This window comes from Temnothorax longispinosus, chromosome 3 (assembly GCF_030848805.1).
Source record: "Temnothorax longispinosus isolate EJ_2023e chromosome 3, Tlon_JGU_v1, whole genome shotgun sequence".
NCBI lineage: Eukaryota > Metazoa > Arthropoda > Insecta > Hymenoptera > Formicidae > Temnothorax > Temnothorax longispinosus.
In genome coordinates this window covers 5,121,031-5,141,643 of record NC_092360.1, presented here as the reverse complement: position 1 = coordinate 5,141,643, position 20,613 = coordinate 5,121,031, and the positions used below count along the sequence as shown (strand labels likewise).

Sequence of the window (20,613 nt, the reverse complement as noted above, 5' to 3'; positions counted from 1 at the left end):
CACAGGGTCACTTTTAATCGAAGAAGCTGCTCTCTCGGCGGCCTCGGCGCACCGAGACACATCACACAGGTCGTCTCTTTTATTGAATTCCACAAATGACAGCTTCAAATGGCGACTACGACGCCCTGACAAGTGTTTAGGTCTAGGTGCTGTGAAAAGTCTCAATTGCAACCGCGGCGAATCGCGGTGGAGAGAAACAAAGAACAACGCGGAAAAGGAGTCGATTTTATTTTATATTTCCGATGCGATGATTCAAGAGCGGATTCAGCGGATTGAGAAACTTTTTATCGCTAGAACAATGATGACATAACCTAAATGCAGACATGTTATATCTATATTGTATATAGATGCGTTGTGTTATCGTTTGATATATTGTAGTCTCGGATTTTGTATCCCATGTGATATTTTGATGAAAGAAACAAAGCCGCAACGATGTCGAGACCCCCGGATCCGAAATTTCTGCTGCGCGGCGACATGGATGAGGACGTTCACAGTTTGTTGTTCTCGATTAATTCTGATGTCGAGCATCTCTACGCTGGCGATGGAAAGGGCACAGTTCACATTTGGGATTTAAAAGTAAACGGTTGTTCTTCTTAGTAAATCGTAATAGTTTAATTGAATTTAATTAATAAAAATTTATACACACTGTGTGAGAGAGAGAAAGAGAGAGAAGTACTGTATTCGTGACATAAATTTATACGCAGAAAAGAATGTTGAGATTTGTTAAAAGAATTAAAACTGTTTTATTATGTTGCAGACGAACAGGATAAAATATCAATTGTCAGATGGATGGAGTCCATGCTTTAATTTACATACAACTAATGAGACTGATTTAATAGTACAACGAAGACACGGAGTGATTGATGTGTACAAAATAAGTGAATCAAAGTGGATATTAGACAAAAGCACCAATTATGAATTTTGCAGTTTTTGCAGGTATATTAACAAGTAAATCGGTTGTAAATATATTGATAAACAAGTCTATTAAAGTTAATATCAACATTTTTTTTGTATCACAGGTCTCAATTGTTATCTGAGAAGGATGCAGTGTTGATTCCACTTGACAATTCCACAGTAGGGATATTATCATTGAAAACGTTCAAAGTGGAGTCAACATTAGACCCGTCCAAACTGTCCTACAATGACAAATTAGGTATGGTAATGGCGATGAAACCGTTGGTGGATACGAATGGCTTGATTCTAGTTGCTTACGAGGGCGGGAAATTATTGTTGTGGGACATGAGGAAGAACGATGTCCTCAGTTCTCTCACCGTGGAACAATATCCAATGACTTTCAATTTTGACGCCTCCTTGATGCAAGGCATTCTTGGTAGCGCGTCAGAGAAATTGGAGGTGCGTAACTCTACTGTCTAGAAAAAAATGTGTATCACTCTGATATTGATAAGTTATATTTATAAAAATTTTTAGACTTTCGAAATGTCACCGAATCATACTTTATCTCACAAATCTACGAGACTCTTGGAGCATGTTTCTGGCATAGCCACTCTTTCTGTAAGACCGGACAAAAAGATTGTCACAGCTGGCTGTTGGGACGGACGTTTGATGTTGTTCTCTTGGAAGAAATTACGGCCACTTGCGATATTAAAAGAACACAGAGCAAGTATATACGACATTGTTTATTCGCAATGTAAAGTCGAAGCTTACGATACCAAGTGTTTAATGGCAGCGACTGGCAAAGGTGGCTATATATCTATGTGGGATATATATAATTAGGAACCTCACAAATGCATACATGTACATTTATGTATACAAAGCAACAAATATAAAAATATATTGTACAGTTATTGCAAATGATCTAATAAGTCTTTCCGTATTCCTGTATATCAAAGGAAGGGACTGTTGCATTTATATAATCATTGTTATATAAATTCTCTGAGTAGTAAAATGCATTTTGTTTATTATACAACTGTACAGTGGTTTTTTTTTATCATTGCCATCGAACTATGTGATACGTCTTTTTACCAACTCTGAGCAATGATATATTATTACTTAGTATATGGATGCCAGGTACAATTACTTCATTTAAATTAGTAATTTTTTGATGATTTACATAAAATCCGCCCGCTGTTATGATTCGTTCAGCATCGTGATCGGTTTTAAAGCATTTTGCCTTCTTTGCTAGCTCGTACACGGTGATCCCGGGCTCAGATAAGATCTCTACTATGGTTGCGCCTTCGAACACATCTGTTAGTTCCGATGCATTTAATCTTACAAATGATTCAATTGATTTATCATACAATGCTGCAGAAGCGCGCTTTGCGGCCAGCAATCCATCCTCTGTAAGAAGTTAAATGCGGTAAATAATAAGTAAATAATAACAATAATTTTTTAATAAAAATTACCTCCGTGTGCTAAAAGCGTAACTTGCTCCGCTAATAATTTTTGTGCCCTTCTCTGTTCCGGATCGTTCATATGACCGTTCACAATTTCAGTAATTTTATTCAACGGTATAAATGTGAATAGTTTTAAGAATTTTTCGACGTCGGAATCTTTGGTTCTGATGAAATACTGATACAGCTGGAAGCTCGAGGATTTTGTCGGAGACAGCCATACCGCGTTCAAAAGAGACTTTCCAAATTTCTTTCCACCTTCAGCTGTTATAAGCGGCAACGTTAGGCCGTAAACTTCTTTTCTCAGACTTTTTGTGATCAGGTCGTATCCAGACATGATATTACCCATTTGGTCACTGCCGCCAATTTGGAAGCGACACTTGTAATTTTTCATCAACTGAAGCCAATCATACGCTTGGAATACTTGATACGTGAATTCAGTGAAACTCATCCCTACGTCGGAGTTCAATCGCGACTGGACGGAAGATCTGCCCAGCATTGTGCCCATTCGAAAATACTTTCCAATACTTCTGACAAATTCAATGACGTTTACGTTTGTGTACCAGTCCAAATTGTTTATTATAATTAGAGGTTTCAGCTTCGTTTCCTTGTTTTTCCAAAAGTAATCCTTGTGATTGTTAAATATGGTCTCTATGTTCTTTGCGATGCATTTGATGTTCTCCTCGATTAAATGCCTTTCCATTTCGACGCGTTCAGATTTCCTATGACTAGGATCACCTATCAAACCTGTAGCTCCTCCTACTAAGGCTATAACTTGATGTCCCGCTCTTTGCCAATGCAGGAGATTCATCAGGACGAGTAGATTGCCGACATGTAAACTATCTGCTGTTGGATCGAAGCCAGCATAGACGCATTGGGATGACTTTTTCAGTAAATCTACTATTTCATTTCTGAAAAGATGTATATGAATTGATGTATAATACTTATAAATATCAGAAGGTGATAACGTAAACAATTCTTATAATATCAAGTTGCACAGCGTAAGATAATTTTGTATACTTACGTACTAGTATCGGGAAATATATCCTCGTACATGCCCCTCTCATGAAGTTCCAATACATTTCTGCTGCAGTAAAATCTGCGTTTATAAACATTAACGTTTCTGACGGTGGAACATAACCTTAATAAAGAACGTGCGTTCATTTCGCCGTATATTCGTTTCGACTTTAGAAGTGATACGGATAATTATTTTCGAAACTAGATTTTGTCCTGAACTTGCTGTATAAAAATGTGCGTACGTAAATTCATACAATCACTAATATTCGCAATTCAATTTGAAGGATTATACCGTCGGCCGATCTCAACCTCAAATAATGCGGCATCTGCCTGCCGATCTGCTTCGCCGTAGCACTTAGCAGGGTATACACATAAGTATGTAGGATACTTGTGGTAGCGGATGTCGACATTTTAGGAAATAAATTTAAATCGAAACATTTATTGTATGTCGATATATTTACAAAAGAATACATATAAGCACATTAAATATCAGGCTAAATGTTTCTGTGTGCAATCATAAGTTGTTATTATAGTATAGCAAAAATTTTGCTTATTAGTATCCTATTTTAGAGGGTGGTGTAGCAAAATATTTCTTGTTTCTCCTCACAAAAGAGCGGCTGTAAATAAAAGTGAAATGTGAAATAAAGAAAATACAGGCTATATATAGACAAGATGCAATTTATGCGTTATTTACCTAGAACTGAGAGGTGTATTGAAAAAACCCCGGGAGATACTACGCTTGAGAAGTGACTCTACGGATGGCGTATGTTTTAATTCTCCCGTTTTCGGAGTGTTAATGCCATTCAAGTTTGTAGGGTTCACGTAAGTTGCCCAATAATCAGATGGAATTTGAAGTAAACTCTCCACTATCTAGAACATAATTACATACATTACATTATTATTTCCCATATCAGCTATGTCACATCATCAAAAGTTTCTCTTACCGCAACTTGAGGTTTAATTTCGTTTAGAGATGGTTCCTGCGAGTTGAAACCGACTAAGGTTGGTGCAAAGACCTTGGCGAGATTACTGATGGGCATCTTACATTCAGCGCTACTCGATACTCTCTGTAAATGTAACATCAAAAAGGCCAGAGTATCTCGGTTTGGTTGCGGTAGTTCTGATATTGCTTGATAAAGAGCGGCGTCAGCGTCCTGTTTGTCCTCAAGTTGTGTCGCGCGTGTGAAGTCTTTCCTCAAACCGACGGTGATCAGTGGCTCTAAGGATCTATAAAATAAAAATTTAAGTAAATACATATACTGCATCCCTTTATGTACGATGCATATTTCAGGTGATGTACCTGAGAAAATCTTTCAAAGTAGAGCAGATAGTCGCAATATCGACGTTAGAAAGATTCGGAGCCCCTTTGTTTTTTAGGAATTTATCTTTAAGACTCCTGACATCTGCGGCTGCTCCGTTCACTCTGTATAATCCTTGCTCGTTCATTCCACGTAATTCAACCTCGTTTATGCAGTGAACTACTATGGAAGGTACCATAGGTGATGTCATAGGTGTATAATCAGCTATAGTGCTCTATACATGAAAATAGCATTTAGTGAAGATATATTGACGCAAAAATGTTTTATTGACGTGGAAATTATAATAATGGTACTTACGCCGCGTAACGTAGGCGTATTTCCCGTTGGGATACATGGTAGTGGTACTGAATTTTTGCACTCAATATGAGCCGTAGCTCTACAATCTCTGCACTTCTGCATGGGCTTTCCCCATCGGATTCTATTAATAAATTAAAAGGCATTAAGATTTTTCTTTATATCCATAACTCAATCTTATCAATTTAATTGTAAGCAATACAAGCTTTAATATGTTCACATAATAGAGGAATAAGCTTACTTTTTTCCACAAGCTGTGCACATTTCCGTTTTGCCATAAATATTTTTGGCTATAAAATTATGATTCCTCGACATTTTTGTATTCATGGTATAGCCACCAATATTTGGACTTGGTTTACAGACATCCTCCGAGTCTGAAGTCGATGTGAGAATATCAGCCTTTGGTGCTGATGGCTAAAAAGAAGAAAATTATTTCCTATAAAATTCTGCACATATATTTCAAATGTAGAATAATTCAATTACATGATTTAATAACGTACCGCTATATCGATTGGCATTTCGTTAACATCGATGTGCGACAATTTTGATTTGTTATGTTCCGTACTACTCTTACGCCGCTTGCGTGAATTGTGTAAGGGTATCTGGGGATCTGCGTTTTCATCACCGGGTATAGCCTCAATCGTGGACGATGCAGTAATTGTACCATCCTTTGGCATAACTACGGTAGTAGTCGCTACTATTCTATCAGAAGGGTTTAATTCAGTAGCTTTGTGCAATGCGCTGCGACGATGCTTCTTGGAATATTCGCTACTGGGGCGATGCTCTTTCCACTCTCGTTTTTTCTGCTTTTGCAAAATATTGCTGATCTCCAAGTCATCTTCTGATCTCGATAGGCAGTTCAGGTCACTCAATAACGAGCCAGTGGAATTCAATTCCGCTATCGTGTTAAGCCTAAAATACAAATAGTACGATATTATCACATAATCCAATATAGGATCTGTTTTCTATTGCTGAACTGGTTGCACTAGCAATAGAAAATAGATCCATAGTTATCAGTCTTCAAGTACTAAAATGCTTTACTTACTTGTCGAAAGGCATGTCTTGAGTATGCATGCTACTTTGACGATTCAATGAAGTGTTATTAAGAAATTGCAATTTCTCTCTTGTTTCATCATTTATATTTTTCCCTTTGTCATTAAACAGGAAATCCCTGGCTGTAGCAATTTGTTTTTCCTGGAAAACGATATAGATATGAATAATTTGACTTGATTATTACAGCTAAAATATCTTTTAGAAATAAAAGAAGCATCAGCTACCAAAAGATCTCTCTGTTCCTCAGCTGCACGACGCTTGCGGTTCTCCTCTTCCAAGTTTCTTCTTGCATGACGCAGTTTTCTATCGAAATCCGCAATTTCGTTATGAGCCTTGTCCAAAGCCGAATGAAGTCGTTGACATTCTTGTACCGACTCCAGCCATTTCTGTCTCATCTCCTCTTGACTTTCAGCGAATTGCAGGAATTCTGTGCAAAGCAATATTGAAGCAACATGTTCATATCTATGATACATCTATAATTGTAGAAAATTCTACCAAGACTATTGCGAAAAACTAACGAAATGAGTAACAAGCCTAGGATAATATTGATTATATATATATAACTATTAACGAACCTTCCTCGCAGGATCCATTTACCAAGACGTTCGTACATCTCACCAGCTCGTCATATGTAGCTAAAAGTGACAACGACGTCATTCTTGTGCTTATTTTGTTGCTTTTTCTGTATTTCGTTGCTTCTAAACTGCTATTTTGCTGACATGTCACCGGCCTGCAACACTTAGCGTTTCGTTCGTCGCGTCGTCGACGATAGTACACAAAAACGGTTCAATGAAACGTTAAATCCGTACGAGCAACCGCACGCGTCGTACCGGTCGTACGCCGTCCTCGTCGGAGTTTGGAGTTTTGAAAGTCGCCCCACTCGCCCCTTTCTAACCGTTAAGTTGACGAACATGACCTCTAGTGGAGAAAACGTGAATTACGGTTAGGGAAGATTCACATTTTGTCCGACGTCCAATGAGGCTCGATATCCGATAGGGGAATTCGTTTTTTAAAGACTCTAGCAAAATCTCTAGAAAACGAACTTTTCTATTGGATATCGGACGCAGTGTGACTGTGTGAATAGTAGAATATAGTATTGGGGAAAAATGTATCGCTTCCACCGAAATTATCAAAAGTTATCTTTGTAACCAATTTATTATATTAATTATATATATAAATTTTATTCTCACTTGATCTATATACAAATACAATGAAGTTCACACGACCTTTTTATATTTTGATTGATCAGATTTAATTGCATGTGCTTATAATTAAAATTCTGCATATTTATATTTGTCTTTTAACAATGTAATGAAATAAATCAATAAATCAAGTTTTTAAATAATTTTTAGAACTTTTGTATAATAGCGTAATTAAAAAATGTGAAGAATTATAAACAAAATCCTACATATGTATCTATATTATGTCTACATATATATTTTATATATTAGAATAATAGATGTTTTACAACTTTTTATTTCTGATATATTACTAAGATATCTAATATATTACGCATTAAAAAATGTTCTTATTATGGCCCGAATGAGATTTGTATATGATTTAGAATTAAATTCTTATTATATAACAAAATTTCTAAAAATCATTGTTTATCTTTGTTCATTGATTAAGTTTTAATACCATTTGGAGAACATAAACTATCTTTTTGGATACACAATGTCTTAAGCTTGGAAAGTACAGAAATGAGCTCTGCCTGTACATTTGCTATCTTCGTTGCATGATAGATGGATTCCTGGAAACGTTTCTGACTGTTCCTCAAGTTTTGCGGGACTAGTACGCCGAACCATTTTATAGGATCCCCTGGTCCATCTGCGTCATCGCTTAACTTTTTAAAACTGATGTCAAAACATGGTACAGTATCATTATCTTCATCTGTTGTTTTAGTTTCCAAATCAAACAAGGACGTCACTGTATCTTCTTTGTTTGGAACCTGTAACATACTGATATTCTCCTTTCCACGAATATATTTCGCTTTTGCCAATTCAATGTGACCATCCTTCAGCAAAGTTTCCATTTGAATATTTCCACGGACTTTTTCCTCTATTAATTCTAATTTACGTAACATCAACTCGTCAATTTCTTCTGATAAAACATCTATGTTTTTATCCATTTCGTAATATGTGATTATCAACACAAAACTTAATAATTGTAGTGTACGTAGGACAAAGAGGTTTTATCTGAAAGCAGAACATCGAAGATTGAAGTTATTGATGTACAAACATTTCTTCATTGCTGGAGAAATAAATATAAAAAGATGTATAATTTAAAAAATATAATCAATTATTAAAAAAAAACATATTGTCTATTTTATATGAAATAACTTACGTGTATATTAAATATCAATTACCGTTAATAAATATCGTTTTCACCAATCTTGCAATTAGCGTTCCGAATATCCTGGTTTCATTGACAAATTAAATCTGTTTCTTCTGTCTCTTGTAATCCTTGAACAAGATTCAACCAAACTTTCATTATTATTTTTATTAAAAGTCAAGTGACATTAAGGTTATTCTCAAAGTGTACGCTGTTTTCAACACGATAAGAAAAATTCGTTCCGAAATTATTTTCAGCCGTACTTACCAGAGAAAAGCCTGAGACGAGAGAGGCCATCCCGGCCTTTTTCGTGGGACTGTCGAAAGCCTCTGTACACTAGCGCCAGTACATCCATTTACTACGTAGCCATGTTCACTTTCCGACACTGCCGATAAAACATCATTTTGTTGCGCGTCCGTGCTACATCTGCAAATATTTAATATATAATAAAAATATATGAAATAAGTTATTAATATTTATCGATACATGTAAGATATAAATATTAAACTAATCTTCAACCAATTACAATCGAGATTATTTATATCTTATATGTATCGATAAATATTAACTTAATTATTTTATATATATTATATATTAAATATCTAATAGCTCTTTCTCCCTCTCTCATTTTTTTCTTCTTTCACTTTCACACTTTCCAGACAGCACAACGATAATGTCCAAAATCGGAAAATAAAGACCTTTTAGCTATCTTTTTGTAAGACATTTAAAATATGTCTTTAAAATCTTATATGTCCCGCTTTTGGACATGTTTGTTGTCTGGGTTAGTTGAAATAAAAGATATGTATCTCCTATCAATTTAAAAATCCGAATACGAGACAACAGGCCTTTATGGAAAATTTTGTAAGCAAAACGAATAATATTTGGGGAACAAGCAACAGAGAATGTTTTATAATTCGTGATAGATATAATTGGCCGGACTCGGGGGCTCGCGAGTCGAGCCCCCGAGTCCGGCCAATCACGTTCGGCCGCGCTCGCGGCGGCTCGATGCGGCGGCGTACTAGGCATCGCACAGTCTCACAGACTTAACAGTCCGTGGTGAGTCCGTACCAGCGGCGGCAGCGGCGCGATCCGCGCGACCGTTGAATCGGTTAAATAAATCCGTCGATTTCGGAGCAGCGTATATACGTTCGAAGTCGGCGCACGGACGATTGTTTCCATCGGCGAGACGGCCTTGCTACTTATTTTCGTCGACGCTCGGAATACCGTTACCTGCGGATGTTACTCAATCATTCTCTCGATGAATTTCGGACAGGTGTGAAGTGTCAAGTGTTTGTGCTCCGCGCGTGTCGCTGCAGCACATGTGGGTGCTGTTATTCGAAACGCGCTCGTTCATGTGATTGGCATTCCTGCTCCTCGTTCCGCGGGAATAATCAACGACGCGCTCGATAATTTGCAATTTGCAATAGTGTATCAAGGGTCGTGAATGAATGTGTCGCGCGAATCCGGCGAATCGGTCGCTCGAGGCGGAGACGTCGAGGCGAAGTGTACCAGTCGCCGCCAATGATTCCTTTCCTGAGGTATTCTTATGTTCCCCCCTTATCCCAGGAAAGGAATCATTGACGGCGACTGTACGTGAAAGGCAATTGTGAGTGATTTGCAGTTTGTGATATTCGCGGGCGATAATCGCTCCGTCCCGCCCCGCCATATATGCCTGATGGATTCTCGAATGTGACATTCATTTACGCGGCATATCTCGTGTCGTGCTTTGAACGCGCTGTGTCGGAATTGTGCGATTATCCCCGACCCGATTCTTTTCGAAGAGCGGAAAGAGGGCCGAGTGACAATCGTGAAATCGTATCGTGATCGTGATTCATAGTAAGTGATTCAAGTAATAGCACGCTGCGATACAACGCTCGTTCATTTCTTATTTTCGTGTATTTCGTGCCGCGTATAAGTTGGACGGACCACAGTCGCGACTCCTCGTTGTGCAAAGCATATTAATATAGTACTTACATTCGCGAGATTTACGGTTACCGTAATGTGCATACGGTATTTAATCTTAATTGTGGTTTTGTTTAATCAACTGCGTGTCTTTACTAACCGTCCACATGATTCGCGTAGTATCTCGCGTCAAGATCTTCGAACATTTCATCGCTATTAACGCGACTGCAACGCAATGATGAAACGCGGAACGAATGAGGCAATCGGCGTCGCGATTCTTTCAAATTTGTACGAAAAATCTATCAATCTATGTTAGAAAATCGATAACTTGATTTTATGTTATACCAGCTTTTATATCGCACACAGTAAAGTATTATACTTCCTTCCCATGGGTACGGTACAACCTTGGCGAGGTGGGAAGGCCCAGTACCCAGTACGAGGATTTTATCCAAGCAAAACTCTTGTTCTGCTTGGATAAAAATCCAAAGACGGGGAAGCTAACGTATACCCTCGTCCGCCGATTTAATTAAATGAACGAACCGCAGCCGGTTTGTCGCGTTTGCTTCGGGAGTGCCGTTCAAGTAATCGGACTAAAGGACTTTTTTAAACGGGAGTGCCGTACAGTATCGCGCGAGAAAGACTTTTACCGAAATTAGTCCACGCGCGGATTGTTGTTTATTATCCGCGAGTATTTCTCGCGAGTGTCCTGTGCGGTGAGAGGAGGAGGCCTGACGTTCTGAGAGGAGGAGGAGGTCTGAGAGAGACATCGGGCCCCGGCGGAGCAACCTTGGGGTGAGTATCATCTCTTATCTGCATAATAATTCTTTTCCACTTATTTAGATTGTTTTATCTCGATAAGTTAAAAATAATTAGAGAAAGAGAAATTATCTAAAATTTTACACTTGTAAAGATCTTTTTCGGTAAATATTATAGATAATTGTATTGCTAAATATTATATATATATATTGAAATGTATTGAAAAACGAATTAGAGGCGCGTAAGAATTATCTTTTGAAATATTGATCATTTTGAACGCTTCTTTAATTTGAATTTTATGTTTGTATGTTACAGTATCATCGTAGCTACGTGAATAACTCCGCCTGTTGCGCATCGGGTTAATTGGTGAGTCTGATTTTCTTTTTTTTACTGAGGTAACGAATCTACGATTAATAAAATATAGAGCAAATATATCTCGATGCATGTCGAATTATGACAATAAATTGTAGTATAAATTTATTACATTTCGTAGATACGTTGCCTTAAAATGGATGGGCTAAAACTAATTACGGCAAATATTTAATCTTGGTCACTTGTTTATTATTGTGCGAATGTGCTTGAGGAAATACTATCACACTTCGCACACATAGAGTTCGCAAAGAGCTCATTATCGTCGAATTACGTTGACAAACCTTCGCGTTAGTAGTATCTTCACCTCGAAAAAAAAAACAAAGTAGTAGTATTATACCTCGAAAAAACCTAAGTAACAAGTGGTGGACGTAATCTTTGTATCTCCAAAAATCTCGAAAAAACCTAAGCAGTATTATTTTTATTTCCAAAAAATTATTACTCAAGTGATACACATCACAAAATTACGTTACCTTATCAAAAAATGAGTCGCGCTTCAAGTGATCTATTATTACAATTACAAAAAAGAAATGATATCTCTTTTTTAAATTACAGCGCCAATTACAGAGAACATATATTTTTCGAGATACAAAGATTACGTCTACCACTTGTTACTTAGGTTTTTTCGAGGTATAATATTACTACTGCTTTTCTTCGATTAGAATAAAAAATTGAATCATGAAGAATTACACAGAGGTAACAGTACAAAATACAAATATTTTATTAAAATATTTAAACCCAACAAGGGAATACAAGGTATTTAAATACAAAGTTTAGATATGTATTTTAAAAGATTTAATCGCATCGCAAAGAATTACAGAGGTAACAGTACAAAAAATAAAAATATTTTATTAAAATACATAAATTTTTCTTGTCAAAAAACTTGGCGCTGCTAGACTTCAAAATATCTACATTTGTAAAAGGTCTCTCTCTCTCTCTCTCTCTCTCTCTCTCTCTCTCTCTCTAGCAGCGCCAAGTTTTTTGACAAGAAAAATTTATGTATTTTAATAAAATATTTTTATTTTTTGTACTGTTACCTCTGTAATTCTTTGCGATGCGATTAAATCTTTTAAAATACATATCTAAACTTTGTATTTAAATACCTTGTATTCCCTTGTTGGGTTTAAATATTTTAATAAAATATTTGTATTTTGTACTGTTACCTCTGTGTAATTCTTCATGATTCAATTTTTTATTCTAATCGAAGAAAAGCAGTAGTAATATTATACCTCGAAAAAACCTAAGTAACAAGTGGTAGACGTAATCTTTGTATCTCGAAAAATATATGTTCTCTGTAATTGGCGCTGTAATTTAAAAAGAGATATCATTTCTTTTTTGTAATTGTAATAATAGATCACTTGAAGCGCGACTCATTTTTTGATAAGGTAACGTAATTTTGTGATGTGTATCACTTGAGTAATAATTTTTTGGAAATAAAAATAATACTGCTTAGGTTTTTTCGAGATTTTTGGAGATACAAAGATTACGTCCACCACTTGTTACTTAGGTTTTTTCGAGGTATAATACTACTACTTTGTTTTTTTTTTTCGAGGTGAAGATACTACTGTTTAGGTTTTTTCGAGATTTTTCAAGATACAAAGATTTCGTCTACCACTTGTTACTTAGATTTTTTTAAGGTATAATACTACCACTGTTTTTTTTTTCGAGGTAACAACATATACACTACTATGCGTGTACTTGGCGCCTTTCTTTACCTTTTTTTTGAAAAAGGTAATTTTGTACAGATATCACGCCTTTTTGTAGTATTACGCATTGTATAAACAATATGTACAGGGTGTTATTTCGAGGTATAATACTACCACTTTGTTTTTTTCGAGGTAACAACATAATACATATATACTACTATGCGTGTACTTGGCGCATTTTTTTACCTTTTTTTTGAAAAAGGTAATTTTGTACGGATATCACGCCTTTTTGTAGTGTCATATAAGACGTCGGCGTTAGAAGTAGATAGAAAAAGAAGTATCTTAATAAAAAATTTTCACATTTGGACTTTGCGTCGCAATATCTCCGCTCGTAAGCTATCGATCAAGCCTACTTAGAACTTGATCCGTTCACTCGTTATTGAGATCTCAACATCTCGGGTACTCGCAACCCGTCGCGTCGCGTAAAAGAGTCACGGTCGGTCTCGCTCCGCGTGTACTTGGCGCGAGACACTACCGTGTCTCTTGATTCTGCCGCTAGGGAATTTTTAAGTCGATTCTTATGAATCAAGCTTGAATTTGATGTCTAGGTGTCCCAGGTTGCCGATGACGAGGTTCACATAGTGCGCTTCATAGTTTTCGGTATTCAGGTGTATTAATACCTTGAATTCGATGTCCACGTGTTCCAGGTTGCTGATGTCGGGTTCCAGATAGTGCGTTCTATAGTTTTCGGTGTCCAGGTATAACAATACGTTGAATTCGATGTCTAGGTGTCCCACGTTTCCGATGACGAAGTCCACATAGTGCGCTCCGTAGTTTTCGGTGTCTACGTGTATTAATACCTCGAATTCGATATCTACGTGTCTTACATTCAGATTTAAAGTTATTAATACACCTAGACACCAAAAACTACAAAGCGCACTATGTGGACCTCGTCATCGGCAACCTGAAACACGTAGACATCAAATTCAAGGTATTATTACATCTAGACACCGAAAACTACGGAGCGCGCTATCTGGATCTCGTCATCAGCAACCTGAGACACCTAGACATCAATTTCAAAATATTAATACACGTAGACACCGACAACTACGGAGCGCACTATATGGATCTCGTCATCGGCAACCTGGGACACCTAGACATCGAATTCAAGGTATTAATACACGTAGACACCGAAAACTACGGAGCTCACTATCTAGACATTGTCATCGGCAACCTGGGACACCTAGATATTGCATTCAACGTATTATTACACCTGGACACCAAAAACTACGAAGCGCACTATGTGGACTTTGTCATCGCCAACCTGGGACACCTAGACATCGAATTCAACGTACGATTACACCTGGACACCGAAAACTATGAAGCGCACTATCTGGATCCCGTCATCAGCAACCTGGGACACGTGGACATCAAATTCAAAGTATTAATACACGTAGACACCAAAAACTACGGAGCGCACTATGTGGACCTCGTCATCGGCAACCTGGGACACCTAGACATCGAATTCAACGTACGATTACACCTGGACACCGAAAACTATGAAGCGCACTATCTGGATCCCGTCATCGGCAACCTGGGACACGTGGACATCGAATTCAAGGTATTAATACACGTAGACACCGAAAACTACGAAGCGCACTATGTGGACCTTGTCATCGGCAACCTGGGACACCTAGACATCGAATTCAACGTACGATTACACCTGGACACCGAAAACTATAAAGCGCACTATCTGGATCTTGTCATCGGCAACCTGGGACACGTGGACATCGAATTCAAGGTATTAATACACGTAGACACCGAAAACTACGGAGCGCGCTATCTGGACCTCGTCATCAGCAACCTGAAACACCTAGACATCAATTTCAAAATATTAATACACGTAGACACCGACAACTACGGAGCGCACTATGTGGATCTCGTCATCGGCAACCTGGGACACCTAAACATCGAATTCAAGGTATTAATACACGTAGACACCGAAAACTACGGAGCTCACTATCTAGACATTGTCATCGGCAACCTGGGACACCTAGACATTGCATTCAACGTATTATTACACCTGGACACCAAAAACTACGAAGCGCACTATGTGGACCTCGTCATCGCCAACCTGGGACACCTAGACATCGAATTCAACGTACGATTACACCTGGACACCAAAAATTATGAAGCGCACTATCTGGATCCCGTCATCAGCAACCTGGGACACGTGGACATCAAATTCAAGGTATTAATACACGTAGACACCAAAAACTACGGAGCGCGCTATCTGGACCTCGTCATCAGCAACCTGAGACACCTAGACATCAATTTCAACGTACGATTACACCTGGACACCGAAAACTATGAAGCGCACTATCTGGATCCCGTCATCGGCAACCTGGGACACGTGGACATCGAATTCAAGGTATTAATACACGTAGACACCGAAAACTACGAAGCGCACTATGTGGACCTTGTCATCGGCAACCTGGGACACCTAGACATCGAATTCAACGTACGATTACACCTGGACACCGAAAACTATAAAGCGCACTATCTGGATCTTGTCATCGGCAACCTGGGACACGTGGACATCGAATTCAAGGTATTAATACATGTAGACACCGAAAACTACGGAGCGCATTATGTGGACCTCGTCATCGGCAACCTGGGACACGTAGACATCGAATTCAACGTATTATTACACCTGGACACCGAAAACTATGAAGCGCACTATCTGGATCTTGTCATCGGCAACCTGGGACATGTGGACATCGAATTCAAGGTATTAATACACGTAGACACCGAAAACTACGGAGCGCACTATGTGGACCTCGTCATCGGCAACCTGGGACACGTAGACATCGAATTCAACGTATTATTACACCTGGACACCGAAAACTATAAAGCGCACTATCTGGACCTTGTCATCGGCAACCTGGGATACCTAGACATCGAATTCAAGCTTGATTCATAAGAATCGACTTAAAAATTCCCTAGCGGCACTTTCTGCCAAGCGTAGAGAACCTTCTTTTCCGTTGACTCAACAATATATATTATATATTATACTACCTAATTTACCTAAATAGAAATCTTCCTTTTGACCGATAAGTCTATCGACCTAATTTCGAAATACGCGCGCGATATCGAAACTGGCGATACCTGCGCCGCCAGCGTCGAAAAAGTGAAAGGGACGTTTCTGATTATGACGTCATCATACAAGAACGTCGGCGTTAGAAGAAGTATACGTATCTTAAAAATAAATTTTCACATTTGGACTTTGCGTCGCAATATCTCCGCTCGTAGGGCACGTAGCGGAATATTATGAGAGAAACCCCCCCCTAATTGGACCCCAAGCTATCGATCAAGCCTACTTAGAACTTGATCCGTTCACTCGTTATCGAGATCTCAACATCTCGGGTACTCGCAACCCGTCGCGTCGCGTAAAAGAGTCACGGTCGGTCTCGCTCCGCGTGTACTTGGCGCGAGACACTACCGTGTCTCTTGATATAAATAAATTTTTAATATAAACTTTTAAATTCTAAATAAAATATTATATTGAATCAGAATTTTATTTCGCGAATTTAAGTTAGTAAATTAGTAAATTACACAGTAAGTTAAATTTTCGAAATTTTGTTACGTAGATTAATTCTATTTACAATTAGAGTAATACAATTTTTGAGAAACACAAAAAAATATAAAGTAAAGTAATACTATCACAATTAAAGTAATAATTTTGAAAATGTAAAATTTTTATTTAGATTTTTTATAAAATTATTTTTGTATTATTTTTCTCGAACAAAAGAGGAAAGAGTAAAATATTATGCTACAAAAATAAAATAAAATAATTTTGTAGATAGGGAAAAACTATGAATTAGTTAGAATTTGTGTTATTTATATCCTATTTTTTTTCATATACTTAGCCAAGATTAAATATTATAAAAATCGAGGAAGTAATATAAATATATAATAAAAAGAATAAGAAATATTTTGGTTTTATTATGCAATTTATTTTATAGAAAACGCGATATAATGATTATTAGTTATTAATTACTAAAATTTATTTTAACAAAGCATCAATTTTACCCTAATTATTTGTAGCCTATCCATCTATTTTTGATTAAGAAATTGACTTTATACCAGTCAAGTAATATATGACGTGAGATTGTAAATATTCTGTCAAGAAACGCTGAAACTTGGTAATTACTTTAGAATTGATCGTATAATACAATTATATATTCAGTTTAGTAATATATATGAATATATTAAAAATAAATTTTTGTAGAAAATAAAAAATATGACGAGATATATTTATATCGATATAAAAGTTTATAAAGATTTACATATATGTCAATTAATGTCATTTAATTATAACAACGCGATTATTTATTAATTCTAATACCAATTGTGTGGGAAGTTTATTTTTTTTTGGATCTCACGTCATTTATTCTGTATATCTTATTTGATACATTTTCAAGATGCGTACCGCATAAACAATGCACAATTACGCATCTTCATATTTTCAGTCGGTTTTTGTGGTCGGTTTTTGCATTAAAAAATTTTTTACAACACCTCCTCGGAAAGTCCGACTTTTTATGCCTGTAGAGAGGGGCGAAAGTGGCCAATTTCACGCCAGGGAGGAAAGTTGTTACTTTCCGTCCGCTCAACAGGGAGGAAAGTCGTTACTTTCCGCCCTAGGGAGGAAAGTTGTTACTTTCCTCCCGCTAAACAGGGAGGAAAATTGGTACTTTCTGCCCCGTATACCGAGCAGAAAGTAAAGTAACGGGCAAATCTTAGAACATATATAGGGAGCTTTCCAGCAAGTGACACACACACACACACACACACACACACACACACACACACACACACACACACACATACAAGTCGACACAAGTGTCGTTTTGTCTTTGTTACTCATTGCCAAAAAAGAAAGATAAAACGACGTTTGTATCGACTTGTGTCGCTTGCTGGAAAGCTCCCATAAATGGAAGGGGAATTGAGCATCGAGTCCAACATCGTGCGAGAGAAAAATATACATTGTGCGAGAGACAAAGATAGTGGCTTTCAATCGCCCGCAATGCGCTTGCGCATATTATATATCGTCGCGGTTACTTCCTGTTTGGAAAGAGAACAAAAGAGAAGTTACTTACTGTTTGGAAAGAGAAAATAAGAGGGTTTCGAGCAAAAAATGGTTTCGAGTGATAGCAGTGATAGCAGTAATGATGTGTTTTCTGTGTTTGGCACACTAAATGAAATCTCGGAAGCAGCTAAAAATGCAGAACAATGTTTATTATCGACAAAATCTAAAAACCGGTACGAAACCACGTACCTATATAACCTTCATGATCAATCAGATTTAGTGCAATAATTAAAATTATTTATTTTTTTTTTAAATTTTATTGTCATTTTAATTTTATGTTATGTGGGGGGCTTCGACCCCACACCCCTCATCAGGGGCTTTGCTTCTTATTAGACCCCGCATCACTCTCTCTTTCTCTTTCTATTTAACTACACGCGCATACAAACTGTACGAATGAAATATCAAACGCATACACTCTACAGGCATTCAAAAGTCGAACATTTCCGTATAAAAAAGGTGTTGTGAATCTGGTAAACCAAATGGTACTTCTTCTTGACTCTGATGCAGAGGAATATATTTTCCTGTAGAAGGATCCATAATATAACCCGTTGAACTTAAGTTGCTTGGTCTGCATTAAAATACGGTGCAATTAGAAATGGAATTGTTTAAATTAATGTTATAAATCATTCTTTTGCAAAAGAGTAAATATATTTAAATATTAAGATATTATTATATTGTATGATATAAACAACACAAATAATTACTTATCAAGTGCGCCTGTTTTTTCTATCGCTTCTTTAATTGTGATTGTATCGGCAAATCAGATGTATCTTGACTTTGACGGTATGCAGAAGGATCTATATTATTATCCGCTAAACTTGAAGTGCTTGGTCTGCATAGAAAAGTAGTGTAATTAAAAATTAAAAAAAATAATAATTATTAAAATTCTACAATTGTACATATTACTTAATGCTATTATGTACTTATTGACGGTGAACCGTAATGGAGTAAAGTTTTATAAGTAAGAGTGAGCAAGAGGAAGAAAGAGAAAAAGATAGGGAGAGAATATTTTATACCTCGAATTTCTGTAATGCTAATGTCAAGCAATTAATGTCTAGACTGATTTTGTGATTATAATAGATAAGGGTATAAACACCGATATGATATCAATCAAATTAGGGAGAAACTCTATTTTAATGTATTATTGTATAAGCATCAAAATTACATCAATTTAGAAAGACCAAAACCCATGGTCTTGGTGAAACGAATAATTACTCATCAAATACTTCTTCATTTTTTGCTGTTTCTTTAAATGATTGAACGAGCAAACCAGATGGTTCTACACTTTGATGTTTTGCAGAAGGATCCACAATATAATCCGCTGAACTTGAAGTGCTCGGTCTGTGTAGAAATGTGATATGATTAAAAATAAAAAGGAGAGAGTAATTATTTTTAAAATGTCACAATTGTAAAATATACTTGTGCAGGAAAATCAATATTTAATTATTTGGATATCATTACATTATACTGTATAAACTAAACGAATAATTACTCATCAAATACTCCTGCATTTTTTGCTGTTTCTCTAAATGATTGAACGAGCAAACCAGATGGTTCTACACTTTGATGTTCTGCAGAAGGATCTATAACATAATCCGCTGAACTTGTAGTGCTCGGTCTGTGCGTAGAAACGTGATGTGATTAAAAATAAAAAGGAGAGAGTGTAATTATTTTTAAAATGTAACAGTTGTAAAATATACTTGTGCAGAAAAGTTAATATTTAACTATTTGGATATCATTACATTATACTCTAAACGAATAATTACTCATCAAGTACTTCTATATTTTTTGCCGTTTTTTTAAATGATTGAACGGGCAAACCAGATGGTACTTGTTTTTGACTTTGGCGTAGAGGAATATATATTTTCCTGTAGAAGGATTTATAATATAAGCCGTTGAACTTGAAGTGTTTGGTCTGCATTGAAAAACGGTGCAATTAGAAACGGAATTATTTAAATTATTAACGTTGTAAATTACTTTCTTGCAAAAGAGTATAAATTTAAATACCAAAACGTTATTATATTGTGTGATATAAAAAAACCGAATAATTACTCATTAAGTGCGCCTGTTTTTTCTATCGTTTCTTTAAACGATTGAACGGGCAAACCAGATGTATCTTGACTTTGACGTTCTGCAGAAGGATCCATAGGGTAGACCGGGGACAAAAGTAACAGGGTACAGTTGTAACATCGTGAATATTTCTTAAACTATAAAAGGTACATGTGTATGACCGCGAGGCGAGATCCGCTAGATAGAGCGGCATTTGTTCCTTAGTTCATTGCCGCCCCTCGCGGAACGTGCACGTGTGCAGGAGAAGAAGTTACTTTTTTCCTTCCTGAAGTAAGTTTTCTTACGTGCATAAAATCTGAAATATTTTTCTTTTTTTATGCCGAAGGTATAAGGTTTTATTTTTATATGTTTTAGTG

General features: G+C 36.8%; 4 protein-coding genes across 6 annotated transcripts; 1 reads left to right on the top strand and 3 right to left on the bottom strand.

Moving 5' to 3' along the window:
• The first annotated feature begins 432 nt into the window (after positions 1-432).
• LOC139809472 (guanine nucleotide-binding protein subunit beta-like protein 1) lies at positions 433-1,927 on the top strand. The gene is made up of 4 exons (XM_071772377.1): positions 433-576; positions 758-936; positions 1,020-1,353; positions 1,429-1,927. The coding sequence occupies exons 1-4, from the start codon at positions 433-435 to the stop codon at positions 1,732-1,734; spliced, it is 963 nt and encodes a 320-aa protein (XP_071628478.1). The 3' UTR covers positions 1,735-1,927.
• Tyrrs-m (Tyrosine--tRNA ligase, mitochondrial) lies at positions 1,890-3,691 on the bottom strand. Of its 2 annotated transcripts, none has more exons than XM_071772375.1 (3): positions 3,376-3,691; positions 2,364-3,262; positions 1,890-2,298 (listed from the first exon to the last, which is right to left on the bottom strand). In XM_071772375.1, the coding sequence occupies exons 1-3, from the start codon at positions 3,513-3,515 to the stop codon at positions 1,949-1,951; spliced, it is 1,389 nt and encodes a 462-aa protein (XP_071628476.1). In that variant the 5' UTR covers positions 3,516-3,691; the 3' UTR covers positions 1,890-1,948. The 2 variants fall into 2 exon arrangements, with proteins under 2 accessions (XP_071628476.1, XP_071628477.1); XM_071772376.1 differs by having other exon boundaries at positions 3,380-3,516.
• A 113-nt stretch (positions 3,692-3,804) lies between these two features.
• Positions 3,805-6,911, bottom strand: Tum (Rac GTPase activating protein tumbleweed). Its single transcript, XM_071772374.1, has 10 exons — positions 6,610-6,911; positions 6,259-6,461; positions 6,027-6,175; positions 5,482-5,893; positions 5,223-5,395; positions 4,985-5,105; positions 4,669-4,901; positions 4,313-4,595; positions 4,063-4,238; positions 3,805-3,985 (listed from the first exon to the last, which is right to left on the bottom strand). The coding sequence occupies exons 1-10, from the start codon at positions 6,689-6,691 to the stop codon at positions 3,922-3,924; spliced, it is 1,896 nt and encodes a 631-aa protein (XP_071628475.1). The 5' UTR covers positions 6,692-6,911; the 3' UTR covers positions 3,805-3,921.
• A 726-nt stretch (positions 6,912-7,637) lies between these two features.
• LOC139809473 (coiled-coil domain-containing protein 115) lies at positions 7,638-8,675 on the bottom strand. Of its 2 annotated transcripts, none has more exons than XM_071772379.1 (3): positions 8,633-8,675; positions 8,400-8,496; positions 7,638-8,229 (listed from the first exon to the last, which is right to left on the bottom strand). In XM_071772379.1, exon 3 carries the CDS (start codon positions 8,160-8,162, stop codon positions 7,659-7,661), a length of 504 nt encoding a protein of 167 aa, XP_071628480.1. In that variant the 5' UTR covers positions 8,163-8,229; positions 8,400-8,496; positions 8,633-8,675; the 3' UTR covers positions 7,638-7,658. The 2 variants fall into 2 exon arrangements, with proteins under 2 accessions (XP_071628480.1, XP_071628479.1); XM_071772378.1 differs by having other exon boundaries at positions 8,378-8,496; positions 8,633-8,651.
• Positions 8,676-20,613: the final 11,938 nt, after the last annotated feature.

Bases quoted from the DNA above. Each gene is read 5' to 3' on its own strand.
- LOC139809472 (XM_071772377.1), top strand. From the start codon at position 433: ATGTCGAGACCCCCGGATCCGAAATTTCTGCTGCGCGGCGACATGGAT. The intron at 937-1,019 runs GTATATTAACAA...TTTGTATCACAG, and splicing joins GAATTTTGCAGTTTTTGCAG to GTCTCAATTGTTATCTGAGA. The intron at 1,354-1,428 runs GTGCGTAACTCT...AAAAATTTTTAG, and splicing joins GCGCGTCAGAGAAATTGGAG to ACTTTCGAAATGTCACCGAA.
- Tyrrs-m (XM_071772375.1), bottom strand. From the start codon at position 3,515: ATGAACGCACGTTCTTTATTAAGGTTATGTTCCACCGTCAGAAACGTT. The intron at 3,263-3,375 runs GTAAGTATACAA...ACATCTTTTCAG, and splicing joins ATATTTCCCGATACTAGTAC to AAATGAAATAGTAGATTTAC. The intron at 2,299-2,363 runs GTAATTTTTATT...AACTTCTTACAG, and splicing joins TACGCTTTTAGCACACGGAG to AGGATGGATTGCTGGCCGCA.
- Tum (XM_071772374.1), bottom strand. From the start codon at position 6,691: ATGACGTCGTTGTCACTTTTAGCTACATATGACGAGCTGGTGAGATGT. The intron at 4,596-4,668 runs GTACATCACCTG...TTTATTTTATAG, and splicing joins ACTTTGAAAGATTTTCTCAG to ATCCTTAGAGCCACTGATCA. The intron at 3,986-4,062 runs GTAAATAACGCA...TTTTATTTACAG, and splicing joins AATACACCTCTCAGTTCTAG to CCGCTCTTTTGTGAGGAGAA.
- LOC139809473 (XM_071772379.1), bottom strand. From the start codon at position 8,162: ATGGATAAAAACATAGATGTTTTATCAGAAGAAATTGACGAGTTGATG.